This window comes from Girardinichthys multiradiatus, chromosome 5 (assembly GCF_021462225.1).
Source record: "Girardinichthys multiradiatus isolate DD_20200921_A chromosome 5, DD_fGirMul_XY1, whole genome shotgun sequence".
Taxonomy (NCBI): Eukaryota; Metazoa; Chordata; class Actinopteri; order Cyprinodontiformes; family Goodeidae; genus Girardinichthys; species Girardinichthys multiradiatus.
Genome location: NC_061798.1, coordinates 7,874,569 through 7,893,983, shown reverse-complemented (window position 1 = coordinate 7,893,983; position 19,415 = coordinate 7,874,569). Strand labels below are relative to the sequence as shown.

Here is a 19,415-nt window from a genome sequence, read left to right as displayed (position 1 = left end):
GATACAGCACTGGGAACAGCCTATTCGTTCAGAAATTTCTTTGTGTCTTACCCTCTTGCTTGAGGGTGTCAATAGTGGCCTTCTGGACAGCAGTCAGGTCGGCAGTCTTACCCATGATTGGGGTTTTGAGTGATGAACCTGGCTGGGAGTTTTAAAGGCCTCAGGAATCTTTTGCAGGTATTTAGAGTTAACTCGTTGATTCAGATGATTAGGTTCATAGCTCGTTTAGAGACCCTTTTAATGATATGCTAATTTTGTGAGATAGGAATTTTGGGTTTTCATGAGCTGTATGCCAAAATCATCCGTATTAAGACAATGAAAGACCTGAAATATTTCAGTTAGTGTGCAATGAATCTAAAATATATGAATGTAAAATTTTCATCATGACATTATGGAAAATAATGAACTTTATCACAATATGCTAATATTTTGAGAAGGACCTGTATTTATATATTTTTTGCTTTCTGATTATCTGAACTTGTTTTAAAGGCCTGTCATCAAATGGTCACAAAACCACAATCACTTCTTGTCTGTTATGAACACCATCAAGGTTTGATAAGATCATCACTGTGTTTCCAACTCCCACTAAATAAACAAAGCCTTGTTGCCATGTTGGTAACCACTGAATTTCAGTTAAAGATCTCACAGTTGCCTCTGCAGCTTGTTCTTATATGTCACAAGATGGTGGTAAAAGAAAGCAGCACATGTCACATCTAGAGAGGGTTTGCTGAATTGATGCCTACTGCATTGTCTAAGAAAGATAACAGCCTGCATCATTATCAAAGAAAAACAAAATAAATACAGTGATTTGACTCTTAATCAGGTTATTATGACTGGTGATTTTTATTCCAGCTCAGATTGCTGGCATCCTTCACCCACCAGGGTTCACACACCTCCTCACACAATGAGCTGACTTTGATAATCATGACTGAAAAGCCCAGAATGACAAAGCGAGAATCTTCTACTCACGCTATGTACTTGCCCGATTTAACGCTTCTGTATTTTACCCCAGAAGTACCCCAGAAGTACTTTTCCACTCCATTTGCTGTTTTTCTGAAGTTTGACCCTGATGTGGTGACTCAAAAATCTGCAGTAGTTTCAGTTTGCTTTCAATTTGCTGACGTCACTCCCAGGGGTAGTCAGTGGGCAAAAGCACATTTAGATATTTTTGCGCATGTGTCTGTGTTTATTAGCTGTATTTTGCATATTTACTGAAAAATGACAAAAAATGTATGTACTGTACAGACCAAAAGTTTAGAACACACCTTCTCATTCAAAGAGTTTTCTTTATTTTCATGACTATGAATATTGTAGCTTCACACTGAAGGCATCAAAGCTATGAATTAACACATGTGGAATTATATACTGAACAAAAAAGTGTGAAACAACTGAAAATATGTCTTATATTCTAGGTTCTTCAAAGTAGCCACCTTTTACTTTGATTACTGCTCCGCACACTCTTGGCATTCTGTTGATGAGCTTCAAGAGGTAGTCACTTGAAATGGTTTTCAAACAGTCTTGAAGGAGTTCCCAGAGATGCTTAGCACTTGTTGGCCCTTTTGCCTTCACTCTGCGGTCCAGCTCACCCCAAACCATCTCGATTGGGTTCAGGTCCGGTGACTGTGGAGGCCAGGTCATCTGGCGCAGCACCCCATCACTCTCCTTCTTGGTCAAATAGCCCTTACACAGCCTTGAGGTGTGTTTGGGGTCATTGTCCTGTTGAAAAATAAATGATGGTCCAACTAAACGCAAACCAGATGGAATAGCATGCTGCTGCAAGATGCTGTGGTAGCCATGCTGGTTCAGTATGCCTTTAATTTTGAATAAATCCCCAACAGTGTCACCAGCAAAGCACCCCCACACCATCACACCTCCTCCTCCATGCTTCACGGTGGGAACCAGGCATGTAGAGTCCATCCGTTCACCTCTTCTGCTCCGCACAAAGACACGGTGGTTGGAACCAAAGATCTCAAACTTGGACTCATCAGACCAAAGCACAGATTTCCACTGGTCTAATGTCCATTCCTTGTGTTCTTTAGCCCAAACAAGTCTCTTCTGCTTGTTGCCTGTCCTCAGCAGTGGTTTCCTAGCAGCTATTTTACCATGAAGGCCTGATTCACACAGTCTCCTCTTAACAGTTGTTCTAGAGATGTGTCTGCTGCTAGAACTCTGTGTGGCATTGACCTGTTCTCTAATCTGAGCTGCTGTTAACCTGTGATTTCTGAGGCTGGTGACTCGGATGAACTTATTGTCCGCAGCAGAGGTGACTCTTGGTCTTCCTTTCCTGGGGCGGTCCTCATGTGAGCCAGTTTCTTTGTAGCGCTTGATGGTTTTTGCGACTGCACTTGGGGACACTTTCAAAGTTTTCCCAATTGTTTGGACTGACTAACCTTTGTTTCTTAAAGTAATGATGGCCACTTGTTTTTCTTTACTTAGCTGCTTTTTTCTTGCCATAATACAAATTCTAACAGTCTATTCAGTAGGACTATCAGCTGTGTACTGTATCCACCTCCTGCACAACACAACTGATGGTCCCAACCCCATTTATAAGGCTTGAAATCCCACTTATTAAACCTGACAGGGCACACCTGTGAAGTGAAAACCATTTCAGGTGACTACCTCTTGAAGCTCATCAACAGAATGCCAAGAGTGTGTGGAGCAGTAATCAAAGCAAAAGGTGGCTACTTTGAAGAACCTAGAATATAAGACATATTTTCAGTTGTTTCACACGTTTTTGTTCAGTATATAATTCCACATGTGTTAATTCATAGCTTTGATGCCTTCAGTGTGAAGCTACAATATTCATAGTCATGAAAATAAAGACAACTCTTTGAATGAGAAGGTGTGTCCAAACTTCTGGTCTGTATTGTATTTGTCAGTTTTGAATTGTCTTATTCATAATTATCTTGCTCAAGTGCACTTTTCAGTTTTCTGAGAAAAATTGTTTAAGTTGTGTAATAGTAGGTGGCCCTTCTTTTCTAAGGAGAAAGAAACCAAAAGAGACATGGTAGAATTCAAACCCAGGGTTATTGCTCTTGTGGTTAACTTGCCGATCTGAACTTGTGACCCTAACATGAGCAGTAAAGTGCATCTCATCCACCCATTAAAATAAAACATATAAACTCAGTTTTCCAGTAAATGGAAATGTCCAACAGCATAGCTTAAAAGCTGATCACCAAATGAATTAAAACTGATATCAGTTACTACTGTATGATATGCATGTGTAACATGAGGATTTGTGTTTCCAGTACACAGAGCAGTTTGTGACCAATCTGCAGACGCAACTCGAGCAGTCCCGACTGCGTGAGGCCGAATTGCTCGGGGCACTGAAAGAAATGCAAGACAAGGTGCTGGATCTAGAGAAGGTGAGCTAGCAAACTGCTTTAAAGAGTTACCACTGAATCTGGGAGCGTGTTACAGAATGTCGCGCTGTCAACAAAAGTGTTGGAGCCTTAGCTTTCAGGCTTTGGATTTTAGATTATATGCAGACAAGATACCAAATATAATTTTAGTTTTCATTTTTTAACTGTAACATAAGAGTGTAAGCTAGAAAAGGCTAATTTGCTTCTGGAAATCCCTGCTGTGTAACCACACTAGCTGCTACTAAGGATTTTATGTGAAAAACCAACACAGAGTTGGGCATAATTGTGAAATGGAATGGAAATGTAATCAATAAGTGGGGTTTGTATATACTGTATATTCAAGCCTTTTCCTCCAGGATTCCATCCATCTTCCTTTCAACTATGACTAGCTTTTCTGCAGAAGAAAAGCATCACCATTGCATAATGCTGCCACAACCATGTTTCACTGTAGGGAGGGGTTTTTTAGGATATTGTGGACATCATAAAATCCCAATGAAATAGATAAACCTTTGCAAAGTACTGTAATATATTTGCCTCTCACAGATCAACTGCCACATCTGTAGATACTTTTGTTAAGCTTTTTAACTGCACATGAAATATTTATTCATTCAGAGGAGCAGCTGCCTGCCTGATGAGAACAACATGGCCGCTCTGCAGGAAGAGGTGAAGCAGATGAAGCTGAGGGAGCTGGAGATGCTGCGCTCTTTCAGAGAGATGCAGGACACTGTCACCGATCTCAACCAGCGGTGGCAGGTATAAGACACAGACAACTGATGTTTCGCTATATTACCCCCCGTTTCCAGGCATGTTCATCTGCTTGCTCTCTGCTGAAACTGCTGAATTACGATCATTCACTCTTTGTTCCTGCAGCATCACATGTCGCGTGGCAGCAGTACTGGCAGCGGCGGAGGCCACTGGAAGGAATCCCCGAAGAAGAACGCAATGAACGAATTGCAGGACAAGCTGATGACGGTCCGACTGAGGGAGGCACAGGCCCAGGCTGAGCTCAGAGAGGTCAAGCTCAAAGCCCTGCAGCTGGAGAGCCAGGTCAGATATCTACACAGTAGATAAACCTTTGACTATGTTATACTGTAATGCAACAATGAATAAAACAGAGAGTACTCGCACTACAGTTTACATTTTTCTCATTAGAATCCAGTTTTTGTAATCTTTTGAAGTGCTCTGGAGCCAAAGTTCTCCACAGTTTCCAAAGGTCTTTCAATGTACAAGTATGTGGCAGACCTCTGTGCAGCAGATGGATTGCATCTGGAAGAGAAGTGCTACAGAAATTGGATCAAATTAAGAGGAACAAAATAAAAAGAAATGACGACATTTGTTAATTGTGACAATGCTATGTTTTATGTTTTTCCCCCTTTTTATTACAAACAGAATCTTATTTTCTGTATTTTCCTCCCACTTAGAACCAGATCCACAGTAAACTGATTGGTCGTCATGAGCAGGAACGGTCCGCCCTGCAAGATCGGCTCCAGATGTTAGCCAATCAGAATAAGGCTCTGCAGGCCCAGCTCAATGAGATGAAAAGGAAGCAGGCAGAGTTGGACTGCAAGGTGGGGATGCATAGATCGGTACAGCAATGAAAGTGTGAAACCTGGTGAAAAACCAAACGACTAGAAACATAGAAACTGGACAGAGGCTATCTATGCACTTGAGCGCCTGATGATGTTATAAAATGGGCGAGCACAGTGGGGAAAAATGTAACAAAACCCCTTGCTTAACTGATGTCTCTGTGGCTTGGAGGGAGAGCAGGCTACACCTTGGATGCATGATAATTCACAGATTGATCTTTTTCAGTGTATGCTGTCTTAGATATATGCTGATTTAATTAGCCTATTTGCAAACATTCTGCTGTATTGAATCTGGTTTAAGGTGAGTGAGAGAGATGCAACAATGTTATAACACTTAAAGGAACAACTCAGATTCAGATGTTTTTTCTACCCATTTTATTGGATAGATCACAGTCAGATGCAGCGAATATTATCTCCAAATCAGCCTGCAGTGCACAGGGTGTTGGACTGAACTAATTTAGAGGGAAAGTATGGTGTGATTAAAATTCAGCAATTATTTCCACTATTTATTTTCAGTTTATAAATAAAGAAAAGTATTATAAGGTTTAACAAACGCTTCAAATTTCCCAAACTACAGGGTTTTTTGATTGAAAAAAAAGAGGCACCAAAGCATAAGGTGTGGACCTGACTTGTTGAAATGGAGGAGCAGTTGCTCCACTCACTCTCCTGTTCAGGTGCTTAGGACTATAATATGTTTAATCTGTCTTTGATTTAGGTTATGTTTTAACTCAGAATTGCTGTTCTCCCTGCTATTCTTTGTAGAGTAAAGAGGAGGTGATGGCAGTGCGACTAAGGGAGGCAGACAGCATGGCTGTCATGGCTGAATTCAGACAGAAGATCGCTGAACTTGAGATTCAGGTGTGTGTGTCTGTGTGCTTTTATAAATCTTAAATGGCAATTGTAGTTGTATCTCTGCTGATTTACATTGTATTTTACTAGTAGCATAGACCACTTCCCTAAACCTAAGTATGTAAATGTTCTTTTAGAAAGAAGAAGGGCTGATCAAAGGCCAGCTGAACCATTCGGACTCAAGGCAGTACATCACCCAGCTCCGGGACCAGATTGCTGAGCTTAAGAACGAGGTCAGGCACATTTCTCACATGACACATGACCATACTCTGTTCAGGCAATTGTTTGCAAGATTTTTAAAGCTGTTTTTGCTTATTGTGCTATTTTTTAACTTCTTCGGAGCATTCAAGTATACTTTAAAAATACATGTAAAAGGCGCAAACTAGCTTCGCATATGAGATCTATTTAAATAGTACACTGTTGTTTCGATGATGTTTAAAAACCTAGATTTGTACTGGTGCAATGTTAATTATAAAACAACCTGATCTCCGTTTTAACATTAAAGACACCAAATATATAAACAAATTCCTTGGTTGAATATGATGTTCCACCAACTGCACAAAGTCTAATTCATCAATTTAAAGCTGATTAAATAAAGGTTGGCAGTAGATTCTACACTAGCGAAAGTGAGATTTCCTTGTTATCAGAAGCAATCTGTTGTATCATCACTACATCATTACAATGCTCAACTGATAACGAGTGAGCAAGATCTGAACTTTGTATTAGGGAGCCCACCATACCAGGTTCTAAAACCAGATTTGCCATAATGTTGCTAGCCAACGTTTTTCACGTTGCTGGGTAATGTCACCTGATTGGCCAATTCTTGACATATGGTCCAGTGAAATGTTTGGACACATCTCACACATTCCAATTGAATGAGAATGGTAAATGGACTGAATTTACACTGAGGGACACATCAACATGTGACAGAAGGAAGCTGGAATCGAACCCACAACCTCCCAGTAAGAAGACTACTCCACCCACTAAGCCACAGTCTGGTAGTATATGTTAAACTTATTCATAATGTTGGTGTCTTCAGCATCTCTGCCCTCTATCTGAAAGATTGGCTGCAGAAGACAATCAGTGGAAGAAGTTTCCCTTATTAGAATATCGTTTAGAGGGTTTTTCATTTTTCTTTTATTGAATTTCAATGAAATTACATAAATACAAAACTGCATACTGCAAATATTTTTCTTCAAATGCTGCTGTTTTATTTTAGACTGAATTAAGTAGTGACAGTGGTGCAAACAATCATGCAAAAAAGAAAGTAAACCCCCTATAAATTCTTGGATTTTATGTATTTTGTAGAAATCAAGGGTTTTGAGGTGTTCTATTTTTGTCACAAACTTTTCCATTTTGGCTTTGTTTGTTTAATAAATAATGACATGATGGAATCTGTGTTGCGTGGTTTTGCACACATCAGATTAGAACCAAGTAAGAACCCACTGATGACCAGATCAGTGCCACTTTAAGACTATTTTCCCTAATGTGAAAGTGCTTTAAATATTCCGTAAATGAATTTATTCTGAAAACAAGTTAACAAATAACACATATTTAGGACCTAATCAATCATCAAATTAGCAAAATGTGAAATGTATATAGATTTTGGTTGCATTTTATTAGCAAAATAAAAACAATACGAAATAATAACATGTAAAAGTTTATCCTGACAGAAGAATTGAATTTTGTTACCATTTTGTAATATTGACAAGTTATTATAGGCTACCCCAAAACACAAATCTGATTAAGCTCAAGTCTGTTTACTTTCTGAAAGGATTTCCCTTGAGGGTGTGGTTAGGAGTCACAGTTTTCCATAAATACATACCAAGCACATGGGAATGGAAACCACATTTGTCCGTTAAAGTAAAGAACAAAGTAAAAACTTTTCAAGTGTTCTGTTTAATGTTTTTATGCAACACAGCTACTTTTATATTCCTGCTCCTTGATTAAATACGTCTGATTAAATGTAGCTAACCAGTATTGCTGTCTAATATTATTATTGGACAGCGTTACATTTATAGGAATAACTTATTTTTACTTGCATTGTAAAATAAATCTCGGTTCAAAACAAAAGTTAAGAGTTGTCTCAGAATGTAAATGGAGCAGTTGATTTATATTCATACTAATTAGACAAAGATCCCCAGAAATCTTTTTTTATTTCATTCACAAATATTTTTCCTGTATTTTAAAATGTCTGTGATTTAGAAAGGTTTAAGATTTTAATGAATAAAATGGCTTTCAGATGTGGGAAACATTTTGTCCGTACTCTACATACTTACATGCAAGTAGCCTGCAGCTTTGCTAACCCATCTGAACAATCTTATCATATGCATGCAGCCTGACATCAAGGCACCACTTCCACCTCGACACACGCAAGCTCATTTGAGCGTTTCTTGTAACAACAGACCACTGATCCTCCCCAGCACCTGTCTTCTCATCATTCACTTCACAGTGAACTTTAATTCTGAATGTTGGCAGAGGTTCAAAATATACATTTCAGTAATTCCACCGACGTAAAGTTCACTCACTCGCTGTTAGGTCGAAAAACAGTGTTGCTAATTTTCAGGTTTTTGAAAACTCGATGATGTGGTGCAGAGATAATTTCCAGCTCTGATTTGAGACAAACCTCCCACTCAGCATAAGTCTGGGTTTGTTCATTCAGAGAGTGGCTGTGCGTGACTACAAGGGAGTTTGTACGAACTTTATAGTGAGATGGTTGCATTGAGAGTGCCCTGCTCTTTACCGCTCCAATCCATGCTTTTTTTTTTTCCTCCCACAACCTTTCTTCATCAAAGCATTGGTTTTCTATAAGAGAGACTGAAACTTACGTGAGTACAGATGCGGAAGCTATGAAGCATTTAGAGAAATCTCAGTGTAGTGACAAAGAAATCATCTTATGATTTACTCATACTGATAGTGCTGATACATAATGCCATAATCTTTGTAATCCAGATGAAAAACTTGACACAAATATCTATAGATTTTTCATCATACATATATACAGTAGTTAAAATGAAAAAAAAAAGATAACTTCAAGCCCTAAACTAGTCCATTTTCTTCCTTTAGTTTTGCTGTCAGTCAAAACATTTCCACTGGTTAACCACTGATTTACCCTCCCCCTAACATGCAGCTTCTTTCAGTGTTTGATAGGGGGAAAACTAAAACCTCTGAGATTTGTCATGAGTCACTGTGGTACATGTAAGGTTAACATTCAAAAAGCATGCATCTGAAATCGACTTCTAGTGTTTGGTTCATTTTCAGACTAGATTTATACCATACTGGAAGTGTTTTAAAAGCTTTTTTAGATTTATTGGGTGTTTTTTTTTCTTTGTAAATATATTATCTCCCTCAAAGGTGTCTCCAGTTTTTTTTTTTTTGGGGGGGGGTTTTGTTACACTTAAATGTTTTAGAACATCATACAAATTTTAATATCAGACAAAGATTATATGATAAAATACAAAATGCTATTTTCAAATGATAACTTGTTAGAGAAAAAAATGTTATTCAAACCTACCTGGTTTTGTGTGAAGAAATAACTGGACCCTGAAACCTTATAAATGGTTTATGCCTCTCTGGGTAGCAATAACTACTTTCAACTGCCAACAAGTCTTGGACGTCACTGCCTGGGTTTTGAGTATAAACAGCCTGTTTAAGATCAAGCCACAGTTGGATTTAAGCCTGGACCTTAACTAGCCCACTTTAAAACTTCATTGTGTTATTTGAGCCATTAAAAGGTGGATTTGCTCGTGTGCATCAGATCAGTTTCCTGCTACATAACCCACTTGTACTTGAACCTAAGGTCAAAGAGAGATTCTTTGACATTCTTTTTTGTTTGTTTATTTTTTTGTTAAATAGCAGAATTTGTGGTTTCATCAATTACAGATCAAATAGATCCTGAAGCAACAAAGCAGCCCCAGACCATCATACTGCCACCACCATGGTTGGTTGTTAGTATGATATTAACATTCTGAAATTCTGTGTTAAGTTTAAATGAAATGTGAGATGGGCCTTTGTGTTTATTTTGACCAGTAGTGGTTTTAGCCTTGGAGCTCTCCCAGGGAGGCCATTTAGTCCAGTCTCTTTCTTTTTGTAGAATCATGAACACCGACTGTAACTGAGGTGAGGTATTTAGTACTTTACATGTTGTTTGGGGTTCTTTGTGACCTCTCGAATGAATCGTCAATATGTTCTTGGAGGCTCGGCTCTTCTGAAAAGGGTCACCATCGTTCTATGTTGTCTCTGTTTGTGGATTGTAGTTTTCACTGTGGTTTTCAGGAGACCTAAAGTCTTAGAGATGACTTTGTAACTATTTACAGGCTGGTAGATAACAGATAGTTTCTTGTCTGTTTTTAATATTCTTTATGATGAGACACAATTTGTTGCTTTGTGAGATCTTTCCGCCGACTTTAGGCTGTCAGAAAAATTCTATTTTGGGGATTTCTTGATTCTGTACATGAATCTGTGTTTCATCAGTTCATTTATGACTTAAAAAGGGGCTTTTTTTAAAGAGCTTTTCTCCATACCTAAATGAAAGAATAATTTAAAAACGGAATTTTGCATTCACCCAAGTAATCTTTGTGTCACATTTAAGAAATATGAAAAATGTAAATGTGACAAAAGAGCAAAACATAAGAAATCTGGTTGACAAATACTTTTTGATATCAGTCAAACATTAGTGATAAAGTGAGCGCTCTGATTTAGTCATATAGAACCTGTTAGTCTTATCTGGACAAGATAAAGAAGACAGTTTCTTTTCTTCACAACCAGTAACCTATTTTGAAAATTCCCACCACCTGACATGTAATTTTATGACTTGCTTAAAACATTAAGGTCAACATTAATGTCTTTAAATGTCTGTTTAAAAAAACAAGATTACCAATCAAGCTTTCCATCCTCATATTAATCTGAATGTTCTCTGATACCAAGCCTCGGTCTCATACATGCATTTTGTACACCACAGACTATGACACCACATATAAAGTTAATAGTCATTCCTATGTAGTTATTGACAATTCATTAGCTCTAAAAAGGCTTGAAGTGCATGAAATCACCACATATCTCCTTCACTGTTTCTGTAGCCCCTCTCACTGAATAGTTTTGTCATTAGACGATTTAGTGCTGCACAAAAACTTTGTCAAACATCTGCTGGGGTTAAACACATTGACAGCGTGCGCTGCTTTTTCAAGTGTCACAGCTAACCAACCTTGACTAAAATCTGTTATCTATTCTCTCAGGACACACTTCACCTCAACACATCAAACATGTGTTAAGGGCAGGAAATCATGTTTGTGACACATGACACCAGTGTGTATTTGTCTGAAATCCTCCTGCTAGCTGACTGCACAAAGCTTAAAGTGACACAAACCCAGCTAACTGTGACTACCTCTATTTGGTCATCTTATCCAGCTTTTTACCTATGTCTCATACTGTGTAATAAAATGTACACAGTCTTTGTGAATTACCCATGGTTGGCATTTCCTTAATTGCTGGTGCTGCATTGTCTGCAAATAAGATCCATAAAACTGCAGGGCATGCACTTCATCACTATTATAACAATGAGGAATCTACTCTGTATTTTGTGAGGCTAAGCAGTGACAATGGGCAAACCTCTGAACTGTAGCAGCAAGTAATGGCCAATTTTTCTATTCAGTTTGGGTAGCATTGTTTCCTCTATGTCCTGTTCAGATAGGAGAGCCCCAGCAGCTGCAAAAGGCAATTCAACATCTAATTACATTCTGTAATCCTTTTGGCCTTATTGCTCTCTTGGAAACCTATCTCCCAGGGCACGGCTCTGGTGGTGCAGAGGCTATAGTCCCTGATGCGGCTGTGCCGGGTTCAAGTTCCGGAACCAGCAACCTTTGCTGAATGTCTCCCCCTCTCTTTGCCCTCTTTCCTGTCTACCTACTGTTGAAAAATGAAAAATAAAGGCCTCTAGCACAAAAAAAAAAAAAAAAACAATATATATATATATATATATAAAAGAAACTTATCTCCCCATCCATTCTTTGAAGTTTCCTCTAAAGTATGCTGCTTTGTCTCCCTTGTGTTCAGAATTAGTTTGATGAAGTGTATTCAACCATGTACCTTTTACTACTGCCTTAGAAATTCCTTGAGCAGAAATGAAATTTGGGATCAGATTGGGACATCCCAACCTTTTTAGTTTGTGTTTGGGAGTTGGTTAGCAGAAGAAGACACAACAGTGTCAGCATGGATGTAACAGTTATCTGAATATAACTGAACTATAGACAATCAAACCATCAGTGTTTGTTGAAGTAAAAACGTTCTCCTCTGCATTTAGATCAGGCAGCTACGAGGGCAGAAGGCAGCTCCTAGCTCCAGGATCAGCTGTGGAGGAGGAAGCACCAACTACCAGGACCTGTGCTTGGCCAGCCCCGCCTCTGCTGAGGGAGACTACCTTAGCTCAGATGAAGACCTCCTCAACAGCCCGCTACCCGCCACCAGCCTGTACCCCACACTGTCCGACCCGTGTCACTCATCTCCCCGGCTCGACAGTGAAGGCAGCACGGACAGCGAGGCAGAGGAGCGGGTAGAGACACATCCTGACCCACAGCAGCTATATGGCAACCTGGTGTGTGCTGATGTGCTGGATAATTGAGACCTGGAAAGGGTTTACTCATTCCTTTGCATTTTTCCACCCTAAGGAGACTCTAGGAACAACTGCTAGTTGATTGTATTAATCAATCAAATCCTCTTTGGCTTTTCCAGTGTTTACCTTTTATGTGATGCAGACATGGTGGCGCTGAATGGCTCCCTTCTGTTCATCTCCTGTTCTCTCTAGTCCAGACTATCCCAACTTCACAACAAAGTGTTATCCATTGTTCCTTCAAGAAGCAGCATTATTTGTGTGCCAGACAGAATCAAACTCATATCCTTCAAAGCATTATCACATGACATACATACAGAGAAAATAAACTGAATCACAACTGTTGCTGCTCGCTGTTCAAGATCTGTGACAAGGAGAGAAACACAGTTCCTAAGTCTCTATGAATGGAGTTTTACAGCCATGACACATTGTACACCCTGTCTATCTTTACAAAATCTACATAATATCTTGGTACTCACTTTTCTCCTGTGGAAAACGTCTCTCAGCCATCTGTTCCCCTGTGTAGACAATGACTTAACAAGATGAAGCTTGCAGAAATGAGGAGTACATTAGAGGAACAGACACAACCCGTAAGGTTATGCAACAAGATGGTTTTCTCAAATAATTCATATTGAATACTTGTCTTGTCAGTGTGTAGCTTGCAGTTGTCAAGAAGCAAGCATGTTAATACAACAGTTCATGTTTAAACATATTCAAAATAGCCCGCAGAAAAGGTAGAAAGTCAAAGTTGCCAAATCATTTTTCTTTTTTTATTTTAATTAGTATCTATATGATTTAATTTATTTTGGTATATTTTCAATTTTTTTATATACCTGTATAAACTTTAGTCATTATAGGGATACCAATAGAGGCCAAACTTTACATTGTCCTTTGTGCCAACCTGTCATTTCTTGTGGGTTTACTATGACACTGTTTCAGAGACAGAACAATGTGCTGCTATGATTTAGAATTTTTCCTCTTTTAGGTTTTGTTGTTGTTGTTTTTAATTGTTGTTTTACTGAAAACATGTCACTTTCTCATATGCGCCACAGTTAAAGTTGGGCATTGCTTTGTTGGAGGAGAAGGAAAACCGTTGAACTAGTATTCTTGGAATACTAAGCAATGATGGAAAGCCTTTCTTCAAATGCAGCTTCTCTGTGAGAAACAGAAATAGGTTTGGCCTTTATTTCACAGTCCTACTGAGATTATCATGGCAAGGCTAATGTCCTGGAGACAGCTTAGCACGGGGAGTCTATGTTTGCTTTCTTTCTGAAACTAAGGGCATATCATGTTAAACACTGAAACACTGTGTTACATTGAGTAAAGAATGCATTGAAGTGAGGGGAAATGTAAATTTATTTATCTGACGATTGCTAACAGATTAAAATTAGCTGTCACAATAGACCGAGTTAACAAGGCTTTTGATTTCAACATCTGACTTTTAAGTGGAGGAATTTGTACATTAATATCTTTTTTCAAACAATGCATAGTGTTTTTAGTTAATCTAAGACCTTAAAGGGGACATCTCATGCTTTTAAATCCTTTCTTTTCACCCTTAAATCATTCAGTTGTGGTCTATATAAAGTGGAACTGCAATGCTTTGGTCTAATTTTGCTTATTATTGTAGCTTCATAGGCTCCTCTTTTACCCATTTTGAGATGCGTCTGAGAGCGACTCGTTTTGGTGCAGTCCCTTTAAATGCTATTGAGGCACTTCACACCCCGCCCCCCTCCAGGTTAAAGAGCAGTCCAGTCATTTTTGTAGTTTGATAACAGAGATACAATTATCTAGCACCGCAAAAACAAGACGATAACAGCAAAAACAATTCAAAACTGTTAATGTAATAATACTATATATTCAAAGCACGCTGTGCGGTTATGTCCTCAAGGAGCTAAAAGCAGCACACAGCACTGACATAAGCAGAAGGCACAACGCTTCTGGTTTCAGAACAACGGCCAGGACGTCACATCAACACAATATATTCATGTCTAAAATAAAGTTTGTTGTCATTTTAGCGTTATTTGCAGCTTACAGCTTTGCTGTGTTCTTCGTTTCCAGAGACAGAAGGGACCCCTTAATGACCCCTTAATCAGATGAAGTCTTTCAGCAAATCCATCTTGATATTGGCAGAGGGTACAGAAGAACTTGTCCTTGAAGTTCTTCACGCCAACAAAGAGGAACATTTCCATGAAAAATTAAATGTAACCAGGCACTTTGAAGAGGTTCTGATGCCGGCGGATGGTGTAATAATTTGTGTGGGTTAATACACCCAGAAACTGAACATTTAGACTTACCTACTTGCATTGTCGGTATGCTTGAGCGTGGACTACAGAATTGTGGCAAGAAATAAAAAGGGTGGAAACACGAAATAGATGAGCCGAAAATTGATGACCTTGTTTAGCTGTTCCGCAGCAAATACTGTGATGTAAGAGTTTAAAAAACGTAATAGAGAATAGAGAAAATTTAACGGATTGAAAAATATGACCCAAACAGAATATATATATATGTTTACGCAGCACCTGCAGAGACTAAATTCAACTTTTCTGCACTCCTACAGACTCTATGTACACAACAAAATGTTTTTAAGAGTTAAAAAAGTGGATTTTGCATGATCTGTCCCCTTTCAGGGTTCCCTTGAACAAATATGATTACTTTTGGAGAGAGACAAGCTAGCTGTTTCCCCACTGCTCTCAGACGTAATGCAAAATTCATTTGGTTTCAGGATGACTTGTTTTAGGGTTGCCAAACATCATTTATTGAAACCTTTCAGATTTCACACTATTCAGAAGCGCTCTGTGTGAAAATGGATTCGGAACACATTTCGATATATTTAAAGTCTGTGCAAATCTGTTTATTGATCATGATTGTATCGGTAAACCGTGGCCCAAATAATACTTTCTATCTGTTTTTATATTTTTGTCTGTTATGTTTCTCACTAAACAAACACTGAACCTTCAAGTATTGGTCATAAGTCACTACTTGTCATCTACGGCCGATCAAATTCGTCATCCATAATCGCAAAAGATTTGCAGTAGTGTAACATTTTGACAATATTTTCTTAAGTTACGTTTTATTTCAATTGCACTTCTCTTTTTTTCCAGACTAACCATTAGAGAATATGTCATTGATAATTCTCCATTTAAGGCAAACTAAAAATAGTCTATTTTGATTCATATAAAGCATATAAAATATAATAACCAATAACAAATCATTTGGTGGAACACCAGGTCCTATCATGGCTCTGAGATATTTGTGTTGCCTTTGATACGTTCTCATTATGAATAGTGCATGTATATTCAGATCGGAGGTGTAGAAATCAATGTTCCGCCTCAGAAAGATAGTACGTTACTTTTGCCAGGATGTCACAGTTTTGTTTTATTTTATTCATTAATTTTTTCAGTCCCGCTTATAGAATAACTGATCTACCTGGAGATGAAATTTTAATGCAACATGAGATGTGAGATATTAGTCAGCCTAATTAAACTAAAGGTATTAAGAACCTTGATGTAGGTGAATCTGCATCAGTGCAGACAGCATAACTTATCGTGATAGTAAATACCGTTATACATTGTGGAGACATTTGAGTAGCAGTTGTGTGGATTCTGCATTTTGCAACGTTCAGGTCATGCAGCAGAACTTTTCAATATGTCCAAAAGGTTCTTGGCAGCAAGGCTGTGTGGTGATCAAAATGTGTATGGGTGTCAAACACATGACTGTGAAGCATTATTTACCATGGCATCATGTCTTCCTACGTCAGTGAAACGAAACACAGATATGCACTTGTGGGAAGGGGATACTAGTTATTTCACTGAAGCATTAGGCCAGTAACAGCTGGATTTTGGTAACATTTCTACGAGTGGAATTGAAGCAAATAGGTAAAACAAAATCATGTTAAAAGTGTCACGGAGTCAAAAATTTGGTAATCACAATCTAATACAAATCACCTAAAGATAAAAATTTAACTAAATTCATCTGATCAATTTCCTTAACGCTCCATAGATTGGCTTACTTATCCTTTTTTTAAGAAGTAGCTCTAGTAGTTTGTGTTTTAAATGCAATACATGATTACCCATCTTACCTTTCAAAGGTTGGCAACCCTAGCTTGTAAAATCTAGTGCCATCAGTCCCCTCATAAATCGGATTTTTTCATTATCAATGATTATATTCAGCTGATCTCACCAGTTCATATACCATGATCATATTTTGACAGCTCAAAAAGTCCGCCAGGGTAGGGGGAGGACACTACTTCATTATGTGTGAGGATGTTAACAAAACATCCTCACTGAGAATGGAAAGAGTGAAAAATATTTTTCTCATCAAACATAGTGTAGTTTTGTTTAAACACAAAGTATTGCATACAGTGTGAAAAGGAGGGAGGTATTCAGATATTTACAGCTATACCACAGTCAGGTCTACTCAGAATGGTGAGAAGTGGGAATATTTTATCAAACATGGTGTATCATTTAAAACAGTCGTCATTGCTATTTGCACTACAAAGAAAGAGTCCACTTCTGATTTAAAAAAAAAAAAAAAAAAAAAGTCAGAAGAAGTTCAGGTAAACAGTGGAAATATGGATGAATTATTTCTAATTATTTTCAGTTACGTAAACAGATTTAATAGAAGAGTGGTTTGTGTCCAGCTCTAGAATTTTATTCTGGGGATATACTAGTGTACATTGTCAAGATTTAAACTGAGTATAATCTTGATAATTATATTTACTCTCAGCTCACTCTGTCTCTATAAGGGCACCTAAAAGCTTGCTTTCCTCTGAATGACTTTTAACAATTTTAGCCTCAGTTTTATTGTTGATCTTAAAAAGCAGTTAAGTAAATGCAAAGCAGTCTGATGGCTGCACCTTCAGTCAACATACACCACTTTTACATCAGTTACTGTGTTATCCAGCACATTGGCAACATTCAGGTCAAAATGCCTCCCTGTAACATTGCTTTACAATGAACAGTCCAAATGAAACAATGACAAAACACATACCATCTCCTGAGAAAAGAGGAAACTGGATATTCCAACAATGGCTATCAAAGTTCTAAAGAGGATGTTGGCTTCCCCATCACACTGTTGCAAATAACAGCCTGTTGGTGTGAACTGCTGGATGTAGCAACTGAAATCTCGACACTGGAATCGATGTCGAGATTTTGGACACTTGTCAGACAACATATGGTTTCACTAATCATCAGGATCATAGATACACTGTGGACCAGAGTTGATGAGGAACATATAAGAGCCCATATATGTTTAATAATAACACAATATTGGGCGTACTGCTGTGATATGTATAGTGTAAGACACAATGCAGAGCCCAAGATCTGATTCACACCATTATCATCTTTTTTTTAATTTATTTTTTTATTTGGACTGCATTTAATCATCTCTAGTTCAAAATCTGAATTTCTCCAACTGGTCAAATCTGAACCGTATTTTTCAGTTAATTTAAAAAATAATTTTAATCTAATTTATTAATTCAATTTGTTAATTTAAAAGGGTATCTTGGGGGGAGGGGGGTCTCATCCATTGTGCCATTCATACAAGAACCTCCTCAGGTAACAACAGATGTTCTTTCATTTACCACAGTTAAACCTAAAGGATTTTTACTTATCATTCCAGTTTTTGTTCTAAACCGGATCTAAATGTTGAACATATATTGAAAATTACTCAGAGAGGAGTTTCAAAATGAAACAAAATCATCAGTGCATCTTTTTGTAAAAGTCATTACACAACAAGCATCTGAACTACTGTTCAGTGACGGTGCTCTGTTCTCACCACTGTCTCAACCCAACTATATCAACTGTGATCAAACTTTTTTATTATTTTAAAATTAATTTTAATATGGTGGTAGCACTAACCTTCAATGCCATATTTTTAATCACCATCACTACATTGACTTGTCATGCTAGCAGTACTATAGTACATAAGATAATGATCGAATATGTGCCATAAGAGTTGAGAGATTAATACATTATGACAATTTTTGTCTTGAATTCAGAACTACATTTTACATGGAACACACTGTGTTGCTCCAGATTTATCATCTTGGATTATTTGAGGGCAATGAAGCTATACGGTGAAAGTTTTTGTTTTCTGATAGCCTGATATAGGATTCCTCTCATTTCTGTACTGTATGTGACTGCTGTTTCATCCCCAGGAAACATTATCTAGCCTCTCATGCAGGTCAACTGATGTTGTCACACATATTATATGACAGTAAAAATGATCTAGATTTCAGTATGATGGGGATAAATACATTTCAGTGTCCTGTATCCTATGAATGATGCAAAATAAACTTTGACATTGCACCTTTGCACAGGTCTGATTTTTATTGTGGTTGTCTGTTACGCAGCAGATGTAATCATTGCTGAGCAGGAACCGAGCAGCACATCAGGTATAATAAAACTTCTAACCTTGCTTTGGTATAATGCACGTTTTGCAAAGAGGAGATGTGTTCTCTGTGCAGCAAATCCTTTATTCAAACCTAGTATCTGTATCTATTTTAAATATTTATTAACAGCCCAAAAAGCTGATAAAGAGCTTTCACATAAAAGGAAAATATTGGTGTAAGTGAAAAAAATTCTTGGGAGATTCGCATACTACCACACATGTGAAAGATAATTATAATAAAGATATTATTTTCCTACTGTCGTAAGCTGTTAGTAAATATTCTAACATATGTTCTAACCATTCCTTTGTAGGTTTCACTGTATATTTGCTGGAAGGCGAACTTGCACATGGGTCTCAAGTCTTTTGAAGCCTTTAACAAGATGGTGTGTTCACGGTTTTCCTCCATACCTAACATTTTCCATGCCGGTACTTGTCATGGCTTTGTTTAACTAATAGATTTGTTCTTGTCACTCTTCCATAAAAGACAGATTTGTGGAGCACCTAACTAATATTGGTCCCATCACCACATTCTCCCACCTGAGCTGTGGATTTCTGCAGCTCCTCCAGAGTTATGTTGGGACTCTTTCTCAGATTATGGAAGGCCATGTCTTGGTTCGCAGCTGA

At 38.0% G+C, this 19,415-nt stretch overlaps 1 protein-coding gene across 2 annotated transcripts in view; it reads left to right on the top strand.

Annotated features, from left to right (window-relative positions):
- evi5l (ecotropic viral integration site 5 like) overlaps positions 1 to 18,715 on the top strand; it is a 64,958-nt gene extending 46,243 nt beyond the window's left edge. For both annotated transcript variants that reach the window (XM_047365510.1, XM_047365509.1), the window contains 7 exons: positions 3,249 to 3,365; positions 3,975 to 4,115; positions 4,233 to 4,409; positions 4,784 to 4,930; positions 5,711 to 5,806; positions 5,935 to 6,030; positions 12,096 to 18,715. In XM_047365510.1, the coding sequence (XP_047221466.1) occupies positions 3,249 to 3,365; positions 3,975 to 4,115; positions 4,233 to 4,409; positions 4,784 to 4,930; positions 5,711 to 5,806; positions 5,935 to 6,030; positions 12,096 to 12,413 (1,092 nt within the window). In that variant the 3' untranslated portion in view covers positions 12,414 to 18,715. The remainder of the gene's footprint in view (positions 1 to 3,248; positions 3,366 to 3,974; positions 4,116 to 4,232; positions 4,410 to 4,783; positions 4,931 to 5,710; positions 5,807 to 5,934; positions 6,031 to 12,095) is intronic.
- Positions 18,716 to 19,415: the final 700 nt, after the last annotated feature.